The sequence below is a fragment of the Gopherus evgoodei genome, chromosome 2 (assembly GCF_007399415.2).
Source record: "Gopherus evgoodei ecotype Sinaloan lineage chromosome 2, rGopEvg1_v1.p, whole genome shotgun sequence".
Classification (NCBI taxonomy): domain Eukaryota; kingdom Metazoa; phylum Chordata; order Testudines; family Testudinidae; genus Gopherus; species Gopherus evgoodei.
In genome coordinates this window covers 17,300,590-17,319,220 of record NC_044323.1, presented here as the reverse complement: position 1 = coordinate 17,319,220, position 18,631 = coordinate 17,300,590, and the positions used below count along the sequence as shown (strand labels likewise).

Genomic DNA, 18,631 nt, shown 5'->3' with positions numbered 1-18,631 from the left:
ATGGTAGCCTCCAAACTGCTTTAGTTTACAGTTTTCTATTCTTTCATGTGCAAACTATTCTAGTTCCAGAAGAATATTTCCTGTTGGGCTGTGTCTTTGCAATTGCTGATTACCCAGAACAGATGTCTGACAAACAGCTGTTAGCGACTTGGAAACGGGTAAGGTTCTACCTTTTTCAAAATGTAATATGATTGAAAAGTAAAATAATTAGAAAGCAAAGATTGCAAGTATTGTGGTTTTAGAAACACTACAAACTTTATGCTACACATTCCAGATGTTTTGCTATCTATCTTATGACATAAAGAGTAATATTAAACTACAGAGTTAACCAGACAAAACAGGAATAGAAAATGCAACATATGCAATATTGCTCAGTTAATGCTGCTCTTGGCGGCAGCATGATTTAGCATTTCCTGGCCTTTTGTGTTTTTAAACTTTGCAATCTTAATGTTGTATTATCATATTTTTTTTGCATTTTACATCACTATTTTAAAAAAAAATGTGCACACATAATAACTTCAGCAGTTAAATGGGCCTAAGTCAGCTGTGAAGCACACATCTGATGGAGGTGAATGAGATGGGAGAGGGATGTAATTTCACCTCTGCTGATGAATAAATACTGGCAAAACCCCAACCTTGTTCTTTTCTAATTGAGAAGAGGAGGATCTTCTCGAAGCCTCTGCTGGACAGGTTGTAGTCAAAGTTACCAGGGTCATCCACATAACTATATTTTATTATGCAGAATTCTAACAGTGAATGTTCTGTAGAGACTTTGTGTTTACTATTCAGGCTGAATTGCATGATTTTGTAAGCTAATTTTATAGCTAAGCACAAAAAGAAATAAAAAAGTCCTGCTCAATTTTCTAAAAAGTACTAATAGTTATTACATATTTGTTTTTATAATACTTCTAAAGATGAGAATGCATTTTTCATGGTTCAGCGAAAAAGTGTAAACTAAAGTCTGTTTCTTCCCCTTTGTTCAAATATTAATAGTTCTTCAAGTGCTTGCTCATGTCCATTCCATATTAGCTGTGTGTGCTCGCCGTATGCACTGGGGCCAGAAGTTTTTCCATCAATGGTTTCTGTAGGGGACCGGCTCTCGCACCCTCTGGAGTGGTGCACACATGCTGCGATATAAGGGATGCCACCGGCTCCCCTCACCCTCAGTTCCTTCTTGCCACCAGTGACAGTTCTGTAACATCTGCTGCTTCAGCTAGCTTTTTTCACTTTGTTCAGTGTTTCAAACTTTTCTTGTAAAATAGTTGTACATAGTTCAGTTTCCCTTACTGTGTTAGTGTTAGAGTGATTTACTTGGTTGGTCCCAAATGGGACTTAGTCTAGGTTCGGTCCCCAGGCTTTAAGCCCTGTGTTTGCTGCGAGAAATGGATGCCCATCAGCGATCCACATAATAGTTGTTTAAGGTGTCTCAGCGAGTCGCATATCAGCGACAGGAGCCGTATCTGCAAGTCCTTCAAACCCCAGACTAAGAAGGAGAGAGACATCCATCTCAAAGCGCCCCTAATGGAATCAGCTCTAATTCCGGCACTGGAGCAGTCGAGGTCCGACTCTGCCCCGAGCACCACAGCATCGGTGTGGAGAGCCCCACTGGCGCCGCTGATGGACCAGTGCCGATCCCCCTCCCTAGAACCTGCCAAAAGGCAAAAAAAGACCGGGAGAGGAAGATCCCCTACATCTTGCAAGGGGAATGAGGGTAGGAGAGGAACCAAGGCCCGAGGAGGACAGCTCAATACCTTCTACCAGGAGTCAAGCCCCAGCTCAGGTCGCGCAGTCCAGCTCATCCAACCCAGGCCTGCCACGCTGGACAGTGATGAGGGCCTTCGTCAGTTAGAGGTCCTGTCGATGCTCAAGGCCGTGCAGGCAGCGCAGGATATCCTGGTGCTGCTGGTGCTGTCCACACCGGCTACGGCAGTACCCCGGTCTGAGAGTAAATCCACCTTGGGTCCTTCCTACAAGTCACTGTCTCAGCGGCACTGCTCCCCATTGTGGGGGATGTCTCCCCAGCGCTTGCCCACACGGAGCCACCAGGCATTGAAGGCAGAGAGGCAGGCTGGGTGAAGCGCACACCAGTGTCCAGGCTCAGCACCACCTGCAGGACTCGAGGCGCACCTCGCCGGTGACCTGGCACAGGCCTGTAGAAGTCAGCCCTTCCCAGCATCCACAGGACGAAGACCCAGCCCATTGCTTCACCCATGGCTTGTCAACAGTCGCGGGGCCAAGACAGTTGGTCTCAGGAGCAGAGTCACCAGTTGTTGGCTCACCGGTATGTGTCATTGCAACACAGATCCCCTAGGTTGGGAGGAAGGTGTTCCCAGAGACTGACCCACTGCAGCTCCCATTCCCACTCCAGATCCTGGTACTAGTTGAGCAGCATGAGATGTAGATCGCTGGAATGCCATCGCTGATCCGCCAAACACTGTCGGTCTCCAAGGACCTGCAGAAGAGTCTCATTCTGAGTGGAGAGTTCCCCTTCCAAGCACAGTGATTGGCACTTTAGCGACCAGGATCACCGATCTACTCGCAGCCTGAGAGCAACCACTTTGCCTGTAGCTCTGGCACTGGACAGGAGTTGTTGCTAGTGTGCCAAAACCTGGCACTGGTGGTCCCCTCAATGTTGGCGGTACTGCCAACTGCCCCAGGGCCAGTGGCCATCTGCCTGGTACCCATGTAACCCACGGGGCTTTACCCAGCCTTCACAAGGGCTCAGGGCAGTGGCAGGGGCCTTGGACAAACCATTGGCCCTCGGTATCCCACCCTCCCCCAGAGCCAGCCGTTCTGAAGCGGGAACCCCTCAGGCTCACTTGGATCCCGGGGATCAGCCAGCTGGACCACCAATGGATGTAACAGACCCCATGGTACCAGCTTCCTTCTCATCTTTGCCTGATGAGATGATTGTGAGGGCCCCTCACCCAGTTCCTCAGGATGATGCTAAGGCTCATCAGGAACTGTTGAAAAAGTTGCCTCTAACTTGGGGCTCCAGGCAGAGGAGCTGGAGGAACCATTGGACTCGCTATTCAATGTCCTCTGATCAACAACACTGGCCACGCTCTGCCCCACCGTGAAGAGTTGTCTAAGATCACAAACGCTCTGTGGCAGATGTCCTCATTTCTGCCCCCCATCTCCAAGAGGGCAGAAAGAAAGTACTTTGTGCTAGCTAAGGGTCATAAGTCCTTATATACCCACTCAGCCTCAAGCTCCCTAGTAGTAGTGACCATTAATGAGCAGAAGAGACAAGGCCAAAGAGGCTGGATTTGTTCGGACACAAAGTTTATTCATCCTCCAGTTGAGGGTGGCCAACCACCAAGCCCTCCTTGGCTGCTATGGTTTCAATATGTGGCAAGCCATGGTCAAGTTTGAGGATTCTCTTCCTGAGGACACAGGAAGGAGTGCTGGGTGATCCTCGAAGAGGGCAAGGCTGCAGCCCAAAGCAGCCCTGCAAGCAGCCTCGGACACGGCAGACTCTGCGGCATGCAACATGGCCTCAGCCATCTCCTTGCAGAGGGTGTCCTGGCTCCTTCTCTCGGGCTTGTCGACAGAGGCCCAGCCATCAATACAGGACTTTCTCTTTGATGGCCAAGTGCTGTTTGATGAGCAAACAGACAATAAATTAAACAGGTTGAAGGGCTCCTGTACTACATTGAAAACCCTAGAGCTCTACATCCCTGGTTTGGCCCGTAGGCGGTTCAAGCTGTAATAGCCCCAGAGTCAAGGGAGCCAACCCAAGCAGGAGATGAGCAAAAGCTACAAATGTCGCCAGAGCCACCAACCTCCACCCTCTACCCAATTGGGCACCTCCTGCAACAGGCAGGGTGGCTAGCGGGCGTTTTGAGGGTGCACCTGAGGGCAACCAACCAGACTGTACCCCGGCTCCATCCTCCATATGGTTCTCCAACTGCCTTTCTTTTTTCCTCTCTGCATGGAAAGCAATAACTTCGGACCGCTGGATCCTCAACTCAGTGACCCAGGGCTATACCCTCCAGTTCTTCTACCTCCCCTCCGACTCCCCTTCCCTTTTCCTCTTCAGGGACCCTTCTCATGAAAGTCTCCTCACACAGGAGGTGAAAGTAGCAGTGGAAGAAGTTTCTTGTGAGTACAGGAACAAGGGGTTCTATTCCCGGTACTTTCTAATCCCAAAGGCGGTCTAAAACCCATCCTGGACCTGTGAGACCTCAACGAATACCGAAAGAAGTTGAAGTGCCACATGGTCTCCCTGGCCTCCATCATCCCCTCCCTGGATCCAGGAGACTGGTATGCTGCCCTCAACTTGGATGCGTGCTTTCATATAGCGATCCAAGAGTCAGAAGTGTCCTGTACTTCACAGTGGGATCAGACCACTACCTGTTTGCGGTTCTCCCTTTTGGCCCAGCGACAGCACCAAGAGTGTTTACAGTGTGCATGTCAGTGGTAGCGGTTTACCTCAGGCGTCGAGGTATTCAAATATACTCCAGGTCTCAAGTCCAAAGGGAAATCGCGGTGCTACAGGTCATATGCTAGTCCCTGGGCCTGTTGGTGAATGACAAGAAGTCAACGTTAGTTCCGATGCAAAGGATAGAGTTCATCGGAGTAGGGCTCGACTCCACCTGCACCAGAGCTTTCCTGTTACAGGAGGGGTTCCAGACAATGGGGGACCTCATTGAGTGCGTCTCTGCATTCCCTCTAACCACATCCTGGGTATGTCTGCATCTGCTGGGCCACATGGCAGCATGTATGTATGTCATCCGCCATGTAAGGCTCAAAATGTGACCCTGGCAGCAGTGGCTGGCAACTGTGTATCCAGCCCCAAAGATCACCTGTGCATGGTCATTACAGCCCAGTGATGCTTACCTCCCTGCAATGGTGGACCGATCCCAAGGCTGTCCTGGAAGGAATTCTGTTCGACAGCCCACGCCACTCAGTTGAACTGATATCAGACATTTCAGACATCAGCTGGGGAGCTCATCTAGGCGAGCTACAGACCCAAGGGACATGGTCTCTGGAGGAGATGACATTGCACATAAACATCATGGAGCTCAGAGTGGTACATTTGGCCTGTGGGGTCTTCCTACCACATCTGTCAGGAAAGGTGGTGAGAGTAGTGTCGCACAGTACAGCCTCGATGTTTTACATCAACAGACAAGGGGAAGCACTCTTGTCAGCTCTCTGTCAAGAGGCTTCTCCAGTTGTGGGATTTCTGCATCAAGTACGTGATGCACCTGGAGACCTGTCACCTCCCCGGCATGACCAGATTGCCTCAGCAGGTCTTTTTTCTCTCACCACAAATAGTTGCTGCATCCAGAGGTAGCCCAAATGCTCTTCCAGAGGTGGGGAATTTCCCAAGTGAACTGTTCACCACAAGACAGAACAGAAAATGTTATCAATTCTATTCCCTCCAGGGTCTGGGCAAGGACTCTCTCTCCGACACCTTCCTCCTGTCATGGTCAGGGGGTCTGATATACACATTCCCAATGATCGCACTCATCAGCAGAGGCCTGTCAAAGATCAAGAGAGACAAGGCCCAAATCCTCGTGATCACCTCGTGTGGCGGTGCCAACATTGGTTCAGCACGCTGATAAACCCAGCGGCGACCACTCTCTGGATCCTTCCTGAATGACTGGATCTGATTTAGCAAGATCACAGGCACCTCCTCCACCCCAGTCTCGCCTCCCTCCACCTCACGGCATGGGTGCTGCGTGGTTGAACCCAGAGGAACGGGTCTGCTCTGATGAGGTCCAGCAAGTCCTCCTGGAAAGCAGGAAGCCTTCCACCAGAGCATCCTACCTGGCCAAGTGGACGAGGTTCTCCCATTGGGCATCTGAGCAAAACATCTCTTTGTCGTGATCCTCCTTACAATCTATCTTAGATTACCTGCTTCATTTTAAGAACCAGGTATTGGCCCTCTCTTCCATCACGGTGCACCTTGTGGCTATCTCTACTTTCCACCCACCGATCCAAGGTCAGATGGTGTTCTTGCATGACATGTCGATCATATTCCTGAGAGGCTTTGAGAGGCTCTTCCTGCCGATCTTGGCTCCTGTGCCACAGTGGGACGTTAACTTGGTTCTTTCTAGGCTCACGAGTCTGCTCTTTGAGCCTATGGGCTCCTGCCCCCTTTCCCACATGTCATGGAAGGTCGCTTTCCTTGTGATAACATCAGTAGACAAGTGTCGGAGATTAAAGCCCTGACATTGGAGCCTCCATATATGATGTTCTACAAGGACAAAGTTCAACTGTGACCCCATTTGGCCTTTCTGCCAAAAGTGGGGTCTTCCTTCCATGTCAACCAGGAGATCTTCCTCCTGGTGTTTTGTCCCAAGCCACGCACCAGTAGTGTGGAAAGGAGGCTGCATGCCCTAGACGTCAGATGTGCCTTGGTGTTGTGCCTGGAGCGTACCAAGCCCTTCCGCAGGTTGACCCAGCTCTTCATTGCAACAGCAGACAGGATGAAGGTGCTTTCGGTGTCCTCGCGGAGGATTTCCAACTGGATCATCTCCTGCATCCGGACCTGTTATGACAGTGGTGGGCAACCTGTGGCCTGTCATGGTAATCCACTGGCGGGCTGTGAGACAGTTTATTTACATTGATCGTCCACAGGCACGGCTACCTGCAGCTCCCAGTGGCTGCGGTTCGCTGTTCCTGGCCAATGGGAGCTGCAGGAAATGACGGTCAGCCTGCGCCTCTTCCTGCAGCTCCCATTGGCCAGGAATGGTGTGGCCCGTGGGTTGCCAGTAGCCCACCACTGTGTTACGAGCTGGCACAGGTCCCACCACCACCGATCTTGAGGGCCCATTTGACCAGAGACCAGGCATCCTTTGCTGGCCTTTCTGGCGCACATTCCCATCCAGGATATTTGCAGAGCCACAACGTGGTCTTCGGTTCACACATTCACGGTGCATTGTGCCGTCACTCAGCAGGCCAGAGATGACTCTGGGTTCGGCAAAGCTGTGCTGCAATCTACACGTCAATGAACGCCTGTCACGTAGTGTAGGGGAGTGTGGGAGCTCTGCACCCCCAACTTCCTGCGATTCACCATGACTTTTAGCCAGCCAGTAAAACAGAAGGTTTATTTAGACAACAGGAACACAGTCCAAAACAGGTCTTGCCGATACAGACAACAGGACCTCCTTTAGTTAGGTCCCTCTGGCATCCCTGGGGAGGCCACAGCCCTGTTGGTCTGGGTGCCCCCCCTTTATTTCCCAGCCAGCTCCAAAACTGAAACTTCCTTTAGCCGTCTCCTTTCTGGCCTTTTCCCAGTTCCATCCCCAGCCTTTGTGTCCTTTGTCCAGTTTCCCGGGCAGAGGTTTTACCTGGCCTCCAATCCCTCTTCTGGGTTCTTATGTTACATGCTTAGGTATGCTCCCTTCCCCAATGCAGGCAGTCCCAGAAAAACTCCCCTGCAACTTTCCCAGGTTAATACTCCCTGCTCAGCATTCAAATAACACATCAAGAACATTCCCACTTCGTCACAACGCCTACCTGCCTCTCTTTGGTACTGCCTGGGAGTCACCTAATATGGAACGGACATGAGCAAGCACTCAAAAAAGAAAAGAGAGTTACCTGTTCTGTAAGCGATGTTCTTTGAGATGTGTTGTTCGTATCCATTCCATGACCCACCCTCCTTCCCCACTGTTGGAGTTTCCGGCAAGAAGGAATTGAGGGTGGGGGGAGCTGGCACGGCATGTGCGCGCCACTCCTGAGGGTGCCAGGGCCAGTCCCATACAGATACCATTGAGGGAAAAACTTCCAGCACCAGTGCATGTGGCACGCGCACACACATAATATGGAATGGACATGAGCAACACATCTTGAAGAACAGCAGTTACGGAACAGGTAACACTGCCTTTTTTTAAAGTCATACAAAGAGAAGCTGTTCCCAAGTAATGCATTTTTAAATCATTATGAATGAATGCATTTTTAAAGATGAATAAGCAAGAGAACACTTGTCATATTGATATATGAAAGAACATGGCTTTGTTTACAGAACTTATTTGCTTCTTGCAAGTATGCCATTGTTTTGTTTTGTTTTTACTGAGGCCAGCACTTAAGATGTAAAAACACTCCACTGACATTAAGTCTGTTAAGCAGAAGACTCCATTTGGAACTGTGGACTGGTTAGGTTAACAAACATTTTAATTAAAAATTTGGTTTTAATGGTTTACCAGATCATTCAAGCACATGGCGGCACTGTGGACCCCACGCTTACAAGCAGATGTACGCATCTTCTCTGTGAAAGCCAAGTCAGTAATATGTATGCTCAGGTAAGCAAAATAATAACATAAGTTGGCACATGCTCATGTACTGAAGTATCACTGAAGTATGTCAGTGTTTGCAGGTTTTATTATAAAGAATGAATAACACACTATGGGTCAAGTTCTTCAGTTTTCACTAACATAAAACTTCCATTGCTATTTATGGGAATTTTATCTTAGTAAAGACTGCAAGATTTGTCACTATATTAATAACTTCCTAGCTCCAATGGGGAAAGAAGTTGACAGCATATGTGAAACTGTCACAGTTATTAGATTCACAGCGTGACGTAGAAATACAAAGAATTGGAAAAATTATTAGACCCTGCAATTTAAGACTAGAAAGTTGATTTTTAGAGTAGTTTTACATTAAATATTGACATTATTTCATTATTTCTTTTTTAACCTGCTGTGTGCTTGTCTTTCTGACAACTTGTGATCTGATCCCATTAATTCACCATTTTCTTTAAGTGGAAGTTGTTTTTATAAGTAAGATTACAATGTTCAATATTTCAGCAGATATATGATTTGTACATACAACTGAAAATAAGTGATAAAGTGGAACCATACTGTATAAAACTTATATTCATGTCTGGAACTCCATTACTGTAAAAAAAAACAAAAAACAAAAAAAACCCTACCAACTAGACTGTATTTGTACATAAAATCCAGACCAATTTATCCTGAAATATACATACATGTTTAAATTATATAAATTGCAACTAATTTTACACCAGTAAAACCTTTGTAGGCTTCATTGGGTATTTGCCAGGAGACTTGGGCTGCACCTAACTAGCATTGAAGCACATACATTTTACATTCTATTTTTAATCAAAAATAAATGCACACAATCCTAATACTTGCTTCAGGGGCTACAAGAGAAAATCAAACTGTAGACTGGCACTGTTTCTCTCAATCCAGTTTTTAATAGAAATTATAAGAAATGGTCCTACTATTATTTTATTAAATAATGTGGTGGTGGGGGGGAATCAAAATTCATAAATAATTTTTAAACAGCTAGTTCTGGCACCCTGAGTGGAAGCAAAGTATGAATAATGTGTAACATGCCTTTAAAATTAGTTTAATCTAAGACTGCAAACAGTAAAATGATTACATATGATTATTGTGTGGTGCCCATACAGGAGATGGTTGAGCACTTCAGTTATGCATTTCTTATCTTAAAATGTTTTTGACTTCCTTTAAGTGTAACCTCCACTCTGAATTTCCTGGGTTTATAATTTTCAGTTTTGGGATAATTATAACTTGTAATATTTGTTATCCTTAGATTACTCTCAGCCGTAACTGCGTCTTACCATAGTTTTTTGTCTAGGAACAGAATCCATGAATAAGATTTCAATTAATTTTTCTTGTGTGGAAAGTTTGAAGAGTCTGTGTTCCGTTATTAAAATCACATGGGACAAGGAAAAGACTGATACAAATGGTAAATTTTCAGGGGACCTGGTTTTTAATTAATATTTTAACTTATAAGCTACTAATAGATTTATCTGTACTGTCTCAGAAAATTCATTCTCTACTCAAATAGTAAGTGCTGTAAGTTTGGCGAGGATATGCTCTGTTTTTCATAGATTGTCTCTTTAAGTGAAGAATGGAACACACACCTTAACTACAGAGTTCTTCGAGTAGATGCAGCCACATATTCCATTTAGGTGTTCATGCAGCCAGCTCACCGCAGCCAGAAAACTTTGCTTAGCAGTACCCATAGAGGGGTGGCACTGACCTCTCAGTTCATCACCTAGGGGTTGTGTTGGTTTCACATCACAATCCCCTCAGCTACTGAGAGCTTTCTCTGTATATGATTGTAAAGTTAGTACCCTACTTAGTGTTAGTAAGTTACTATAGTTAGTTGCCTTAGATGATGCCCTCACCACGGTTCAGACACTGCTCATTGTTTCGGGGGAGGGGTAATCCCCATCAGTGATCCCCACACACGGTGCTTTTTCTGTTTGGGTGAGGGTCATGCCAAGGAGCGGTGTTCAGTTTGTAAATTGTTCACTGAAAGGACTCAGGTGGCTAGAGACCTTCCCCTTTAAACATCACCTCCTCGAGCAGGCCTTGAGGCCTGTTTCAGCACTGAAGGCCATGTGGGATCAGCGGTCACCCTTTGGCTTGGCGAGTAATGCCGCTCCCTGCTTTAGGGCTGGCATCTCTCCCAAGAGATGAAGAAGCTGTCTGCTCTGCTCGAGTTCGCTGAGGAAAAGGTCTCATAAGACCAGTCGGGACTGCTCCAAATTTAGAGATTCTTCCTCTTTGTCTAAGAAGAGTATGGACTGGCACCGTGCCACTTCCGGCATATGAGATGGAGTAGTTCCTTCAAACTGCTCACTAGTTCTGCGTAGAGACTTGCAAGAGTTGCCTCTGGTTCTGGCCCTGGGGTGTCCGTTGAGTTCAATATCAATGACATCAGTGCCGGCACCAGCTGTTTCCGCACCGATGGCATAGTGGGCAGCATCCCATCGGTTTCAGACTCCCCACTCTATCAGTTCTTCTTCGAGTGATTGCTCATATCCATTCCAGTTAGGTGTGCGTGCCGCGCGTGCACGTTCGTCGGAAACTTTTTACCCTAGCAACTCCAGTGGGCCAGCAGGTCGCCCCCTAGAGTGGCGCCGCCATGGCACCTGATATATACCCCTGCCGGCCCACCCGCTCCTCAGTTCCTTCTTACTGCCGTGTCGGTCGTTGGAACTGTGGAGCGCGGCATAGCTGTCCTCCACGTCCCTAGCTCTCCTTATTGTACTGTTTATAGTTGTAGTCACTAGTTAAGTGTAGTTAGTTAAGTAGTAATATAGTAAATAGTTATAAATAATACTTGTAAATATTTGTTAGCCGGTTTGGGCCATAGCCCTTCCCGGCACCGGGCCCATGCCTGGTTCGCCGGGCTTCAAGCAATGCGCAGCCTGTAAGAAGCCGATGCCGACCAGCGATCCCCACGACGCATGCCTAAAGTGCCTGGGGGAATCGCACATCTCGGACACGTGCCGCATTTGTAAGGCTTTTAAGCCTAGAACAAAGAAGGAGAGAGACCAGAGGCTGAGGACTCTCCTTATGGAAGCGGCACTCGACCCGGCAGCTTCACAGACCGTCGCCTCTACACCGGCACCGGACCGCGCCGGCACCGGGAAGACTCCCTGGCACCAACCTTCCCCGGCACTGGGTCCCGAAGCAAATCCCTCGAAGTCTGCAACTCCATCCAGGCAGACTCGAGTGGAGCGCCCGGCACCTGCATCTACCGCGGTGCTACCGACAGGGACCCCGTCGACTCCGGGCCCGGAGGGTCCGTCGAGTCCGGTCCCGCCGAGCTCCCCCATAAGATCTGGGGTTGAGCTATTGGTCCCATCGACACCAGAGACCTTCGCCTCGGCACGGGACCTAATTGTCCTGACTGAGCCAACTCAGCCTCCACCCCCGGTACCTCCGGTGCGGGTTGTGTCCAGAGGCAAACCGACGATGAGAGCGCCGTCTCGGGACTGACGCTTGCTGTCGAGGTCCCGGCACCGTGGTCGCTCCAGATCCCGCCGCCGCTCGTAGTCCCGGCACCGTACCCCTCGGCGGTACCGGTCGCACTCACGGTACCGGTCGGCCTCCAGGCAGTCCCGGTCTGGTTCCAGTCACCGATACCGGCACCGGGACTCTAGGAGCCGTTCCCGCCATCGATCGGCTCCCTGGTCGACCTCCCGGCACCGAGCTGGTGGCAGGTCCCGGTCCCGGTCGATCTCCCGGCACCGAGTCAGCGGCCGGTACCGGTCCCGATCCCGGCACCGAGTCCAAGACAGACCCTGGTCCCGGCACCGGTATGACTCCCGGTACCGATCCCCGGCACCGAGAACATCTTCGGCGCCAGGACGCGGAGATTCTTACCAGCTGCGTTCGGCCCCTCCATGGCCTTCCAGACAGCCGTCGGTGTCGTCGCAGGCGGACAGTGTGTATGCGCTGGGCACAGACAGGCAGGCGGCCCTTTTTCAAGACCCTCCGCAACAGGACCAGGGACCGCAGCAGTGGGGGTTCTGGACACCCTGGGTGTATCACCAAGCCCAGGGCCCCCAACAGCTTCTTCCTAGGCCTGCGACGACGGAGCACAGGGCGCCGGAGGCGCCGCTGTCTCGCCCCACCCCTCCCCCGGACGGGGAGGACAGGTCAAAACAGCAAGACCCTGAGCTTCCTCCGGAGTCAGAGGCGAGGGCTCAGACAGACCCCCCGCTGGACACTCTCTTGCCAGGGGTCTCCTCATCGTCTTCTCCCGATGAGGCTGTGGAAGGCACCTCTTCCAATAGCCCTCCTCCACTAGATCTCAGGGCACATCAGGACCTCCTCAGGCGCGTAGCGCAGAACTTAAGCCTGCAAGCTGAGGAGGTCTCCGAGATCGAGGATCCCGTCGTCAGCATCCTCTCCTCTGATGCTCCCACCAGGGTCGCCCTGCCCTTTATTCGGACGATCCAGGCCAACGCCAATACGATCTGGCAATCGCCGGCCTCCATCCCCCCTACTGCACGGGGCGTCGAGAGGAAGTACATGGCCCCCTCCAAGGGCTATGAGTACCTCCATGTTCACCCGACACCGTGCTCCCTCGTGGTGCAGTCGGTGAACGAGAGGGAGTGTCATGGACTAGAAGCCCCAGCTCCCAAATCCAAGGAGGCCAGGCGTATGGACCTCCTCGGCCGCAAGGTCTATTCAGCGGGGGCCCTTCAGCTTAGGGTTTCCAAGCAGCAAGCCCTTCTTAGCCGCTACGCCTTTAACTCTTGGGTGGCAGCAGATAAGTTTAAAGAGCTGTTGCCACAGGAGGCGCATCAAGAATTTGCGGCAATTCTTGACGAGGGCAAGAAGGTCGCAAGAACCTCGTTACAGGCCTCCTTGGACTCTGCGGACTCGGCTGCTCGTACCCTCGCCTCGGGGGTGACGATGCGCCGCATCTCCTGGCTTCAGGTTTCTGGCCTTCCACCGGAGCTCCAATACACCATCCAGGACCTCCCTTTCGAAGGCCAGGGCCTGTTCTCGGAGAAGACAGACCCCAGACTAAAAAGTCTGAAGGACAGTCGGGTCATTATGCGCTCCCTTGGGATGCACACGCCCAGGACGCAACACAGACCCTTCCGGCCGCAACAACAGCAGCAGCGCCGGCCGTACCCCCAGTTCCGCCAGCGGCAGGACCTCAATAGGCGCCGCGGCAGAAATGGCAGGCGCAGGCAGTCGGGGAATCAAGGGGGGCAGAACCAAAGCTCCTCTAAAGCCCCACCTGGACCCAAACCTTCGTTTTGAAGGTGCGCCCGAGGGCGTAGTACCAGTTTCCCCCACGGATCCTTCCCCCCTGTTTTCCAACCGCCTTTCATTTTTCCTCCAGGCGTGGACCCAAATAACATCCGACCGCTGGGTCTTACGCACAGTGCAGACAGGATACTGTCTGCAGTTTATGTCTTTTCCTCCCTCCCGCCCCCCACCCTCGTCCCTCTTCAGGGACCCCTCTCACGAGCAATTCCTCCGCCAGGAGGTGCAGACGCTCCTCGACAAAGGAGCCATAGAGGCGGTTCCGGAGAACGAGAAGGGCAAGGGGTTTTATTCCCGCTACTTTCTGATCCCCAAGGCCAAGGGAGGCCTCAGACCCATCCTCGACCTGCGGGAACTCAACAAATATCTGGTGAAGTTGAAGTTCCGCATGGTATCCCTAGGGACCATTATCCCATCTCTGGATCCTGGAGACTGGTATGCCGCCCTCGACATGCAGGACGCTTATTTTCATATCGCCATATGGCCACACCACAGACGTTTCCTTCGGTTCGTGGTCAACCGCCATCACTACCAATTCGCGGTTCTCCTGTTTGGCCTCTCTACAGCCCCAAGGATATTCACCAAATGCATGGCTGTCGTTGTGGCACATCTTCGACGCAGTCGCATTCACGTGTTCCCTTACCTCGACGATTGGCTGATTCGGGGCACGTCAGAGCTGCAGGTCCGCAGCCACGTCCGCAGGATCACTGGCCTGTTTACTACCTTGGGCCTCATGATCAATGTGGACAAGTCCACTCTGCTCCCCTCGCAGAGGGTAGAGTTCATTGGGGCCATCCTGGACTCCACCTTGGCCAGGGCCCTTCTACCGTTGCCCAGGTTCCAGTCGCTGTCGATCATCGTTCAGCGCTTGCTGGCGGCCCCCCTGACCTCTATAAGGACATGCCTAACCCTGTTAGGCCACATGGCGGCCTGCACGTTTGTGACAGGGTATGCACGGCTCCGCATGAGGCCCCTCCAATCTTGGCTCATCGCACAATACCGGCCGGCCAGACAGTCGCTAGACACACTTGTCACAATCCCCCAGGGGGTGTTGGATTCCCTCGGCTGGTGGCTAGACCAGTCCGTCGTGTGTGCGGGGCTCCCATTTCACCCACCCCAGCCCTCGGTGTCCCTAACAACGGATGCCTCAGATCTCGGCTGGGGGGCCCACCTGGGAACCCTGAGGACACAGGGCCTGTGGTCCCCGCAGGAGGTGGATCTACACATCAACATGAGGGAGTTGAGAGCAGTCCGCCTTGCTTGTCAAACGTTCTGTCACCAGCTTCGAGGTCGTTGTGTCGCGGTATTCACCGACAACACGACGACCATGTACTATATCAACAAGCAGGGCGGCACCAGATCCTCTCCCCTGTGTCACGAGGCGATGCGACTCTGGGACTTTTGTATAGCTCACTCCATTCACCTCACGGCTTCCTTCCTCCCCGGAGTACGGAACACGCTGGCGGACCACCTGAGCAGATCCTTCCTCTCGCACGAGTGGTCCCTGCGCCCGGACGTCGCCCTCTCGATCTTCCAGAGGTGGGGTTGTCACCGTGTGGATCTCTTCGTGTCCAGGGGGAACAGGAAATGCCAGGCGTTCTGCTCCTTTCAGGGCCGGGAACCCGGGTCTATAGCGGACGCCTTCCTTATTCCGTGGACGACCCACTTGTTCTACACGTTCCCCCCGTTCCCACTGGTCCACAAGGTCCTTCTGAAGGTGCGCAGGGACAGGGCCCGCGTGATTATGGTAGCCCCAGCGTGGCCCAGGCAACATTGGTACCCCATGTTGCTGGACCTGGCCATAGCCAACCCAGTTCCCCTGCCCCTTCACCCAGACCTGATCACCCAGGGCCATGGTACTCTCTGTCACCCGGACCTCCAGTCGCTGCACCTAGCAGCGTGGCTCCTACGTGGCTGACCAGATCCGAGTTACGCTGCTCTACCCCGGTACATGAGGTACTCTTGGGCAGCAGGAAGCCTTCCACCAGAGCGACGTACTTGCCCAAGTGGAAGCGTTTCTCCTGTTGGTGCACGGAGAGGGGTTTCCTCCCTATGGAAGTTTTGGTCGCCAATATTTTGGACTATATTTGGTCCCTCAAGCAACAGAGCCTGGCGATATCGTCCCTTCGGGTTCACCTGGTGGCTATCTCCACCTTTCACCCGGGTGGGGATGGCCGCTCCGTTTTCTCTCACCCGACGGTGACTCGATTCCTTAAGGGGCTGGAACGTCTATACCCCAACGTTCGACCCCCTGCCCCTACCTGGGATCTTAACCTGGTTCTGACTCGGCTCATAGGGCCCCTCTTTGAGCCGTTAGCGACTTGCTCCCTGCTCTATCTTTCTTGGAAGGACTGCCTTTCTAGTAGCCATTACCTCAGCTAGACGGGTGTCGGAACTCCGAGTTCTCATGGTAGATCCCCCGTGTACGGTCTTCCATAAAGATAAGGTACAGCTGAGATCGCACCCTGCTTTTCTCCCCAAGGTGGTCTCAGCCTTCCATGTCAACCAGGAGATCTTCCTCCCAGTTTTTTTCCGGAAGCCTCATTCCTCACGCAGGGAGCAACAACTCCACTCGCTTGATGTCTGTCGGGCTCTCGCGTTTTATGTGGAGAGGACCAAACCGTTCCGCAAATCCCCCCAGCTTTTCGTGGCAGTAGCGGACCGCATTAAGGGGCTTCCCATTTCCTCGCAGAGGTTATCCTCATGGGTAACGTCCTGTATCAGGACTTGCTATGACTTGGCTCACGTTCCTACGGGCCGTGTGACTGCGCACTCTACCAGGGCGCAGGCGTCGTCGCTGGCTTTTCTCGCCCGTGTGCCCATCCAGGAGATCTGTCGGGCAGCGACCTGGTCATCGGTCCACACCTTTGCTTCCCACTACGCCCTGGTCCAGCAGTCCAGAGAGGACGCGGCCTTTGGATCTGCAGTGCTCCATGCCGCGACTTCTCACTCCGACCCCACCACCTAGGTATGGCTTGGGATTCACCTAACTGGAATGGATATGAGCAATCACTCGAAGAAGAAAAGACGGTTACTCACCTTTGTAACTGTTGTTCTTCGAGATGTGTTGCTCATATCCATTCCACACCCGCCCTCCTTCCCCACTGTCAGAGTAGCCGGCAAGAAGGAACTGAGGAGCGGGTGGGCCGGCAGGGGTATATATCAGGCGCCATGGCGGCGCCACTCTAGGGGACGACCTGCCGGCCCACTGGAGTTGCTAGGGTAAAAAGTTTCCGACGAACGTGCACACGCGGTGCGCACACCTAACTGGAATGGATATGAGCAACACATCTCGAAGAACAACAGTTACAAAGGTGAGTAACCGTCTTTTCTGGACTCTCTATTTGTTCAGGACTTTACTGGGGTTACAGCATCTGTGGCCTCACTGGCACCATTTGGGTGTGTTGCAGAATCTCAGGGTCCATCAGCAATGCAGCGTGGTCCCCCCCTGCCACAGACTCAGATTTGAGGCCATTGCCAGGCCCATCACCGAGGACCTCCTTGGCACCTGCGTACTCCTCAGCACTACCATTCTCTTGGCAGCAGATCCTGTCTTCCACCTTGTCTCAGCTCCTGACACCACATGCAACTGTGATGCATTTGGCATTGGCTGTGCCAGTTCCATTGTTGGCAACAGAACCTCTTTCCTACAGGGTAGCAAATGAGTCAGACTGGCTCCTTGCACCATTGAGACTAGCTCCACCACTGTCCTCAGAGACCCAGGTCTCCTTGGGATCCAGATTGGAGTTCTGCTCTCCATCACTTGATCTGCGCCATAGACAGCTTTCGGTGCAGCATCATACTGAGACAGGCCCTGGCCCAGAGCCTACCGGCCATCATTTCCCTAAATGTATCCCCAGTGACCTCCGTGGAATCCATGGGACGCTCCTTGGTCTCAGAGGTTGCACTCCTCATCCCATTCCAGAGCAAGATCACCAGGCATGTCGGTTCTACCACAGGTTCTGGCGTCAGTTGAGCTGTTCTTCCTGGGGCCTCCAGAGTTGTCTGACAGTTTGGGGATGGGACTCATCCCTAGTGCAGCTGACCATTTCATCGTCATCCCCTGACAATTAAGCATTACCAGGTTCCTCTTCTCCCTCCTTCAAGGCCTACCAGAACCTTTTGCATCATGTGACTGCTACCGTGGGCATCCAGGCGGAGAATAGTCACAAACTGCTGGATATTCTGCAGCCATCTGCCCTGTGGAGGGTAGCCCTCCCTATTAACAATGCAGTCCTGGAGCATTCAAAGGTTCTTTGGAGTACTCTGCTTCACTGCCACCTGCAGTGAAGTGTTCAGAGAAGTGTTATTTGTACCTATGCAGGGTTTTGAGGGCTTCCGTTCCTGTCCGGTCCCTAATTCCCTGGTTGTGACTGAAGCGAATGATAGGACCCAGCAGCACAGATGATAAAACTGTTCCCAAGGACAAGGAGTCCAAGAGAGTGGACTTAATGGATAGAAAAATCTATACCTCTTCTTCCCTGCAAATGTGTATTGTGAACCAGTGAGCATTGCTGTCCAAGTGTGATTTTATTAATTAGACTGCTATGTCTAAATTTGTAGACCAGGAAGCCTCCAGGGAGGATTTTCGAGCATTGATAGCTGAGGGCTCTTTGGTGGCCAAGACATCCTTGCAGGTGGCTTTGGACGTGGCAGAGAGATCAGTCAGAGTTATGGCCTCAGTGGTAACCATGAGAAGGGCATCTTGGCTGCAAAATTTGGGCATTGCTATTGATGTACAGCAGACTACTGAGGACCTGTGTTTCATGGTCGAGTGCTTTTTTTCGGATAAGACTGATGAAACCTCGCACTCGTTTAAAGACTCCAGGGCTACCCTATGCGCTCTGGGGATCTGTACTCCAGCAGTTCAGTGATGCCATTTTTACAGTCAGCAGCAGCATCAACAGTGTTGTTTGTGGTGCTCCTTAGGGTTGTCTTTCCCTCCCCTGGCGAAAATAGTCATAGATACCAGAGGCAGAGGTCTTCTGATACTGGTTTCAATCAATTGACTTGTCCTAACTCCGTGTCTACCAAGCACGTGTTTTGACTTGCTTGTCCAGGGTAGCAATCCACTTGTGACCTTTATGTCCCCGTCTCCCCAATTTGGAGACAAA

The 18,631-nt window shown here is 51.5% G+C and overlaps 1 protein-coding gene across 1 annotated transcript in view; it reads left to right on the top strand.

Annotated features, from left to right (window-relative positions):
• PAXIP1 (PAX interacting protein 1) overlaps positions 1-18,631 on the top strand; it is a 110,734-nt gene that overhangs the window by 41,600 nt on the left and 50,503 nt on the right. The window contains exons 8-9 of the mRNA XM_030550082.1: positions 64-158; positions 8,157-8,252. Coding sequence (XP_030405942.1) covers positions 64-158; positions 8,157-8,252 — 191 coding nt within the window. The remainder of the gene's footprint in view (positions 1-63; positions 159-8,156; positions 8,253-18,631) is intronic.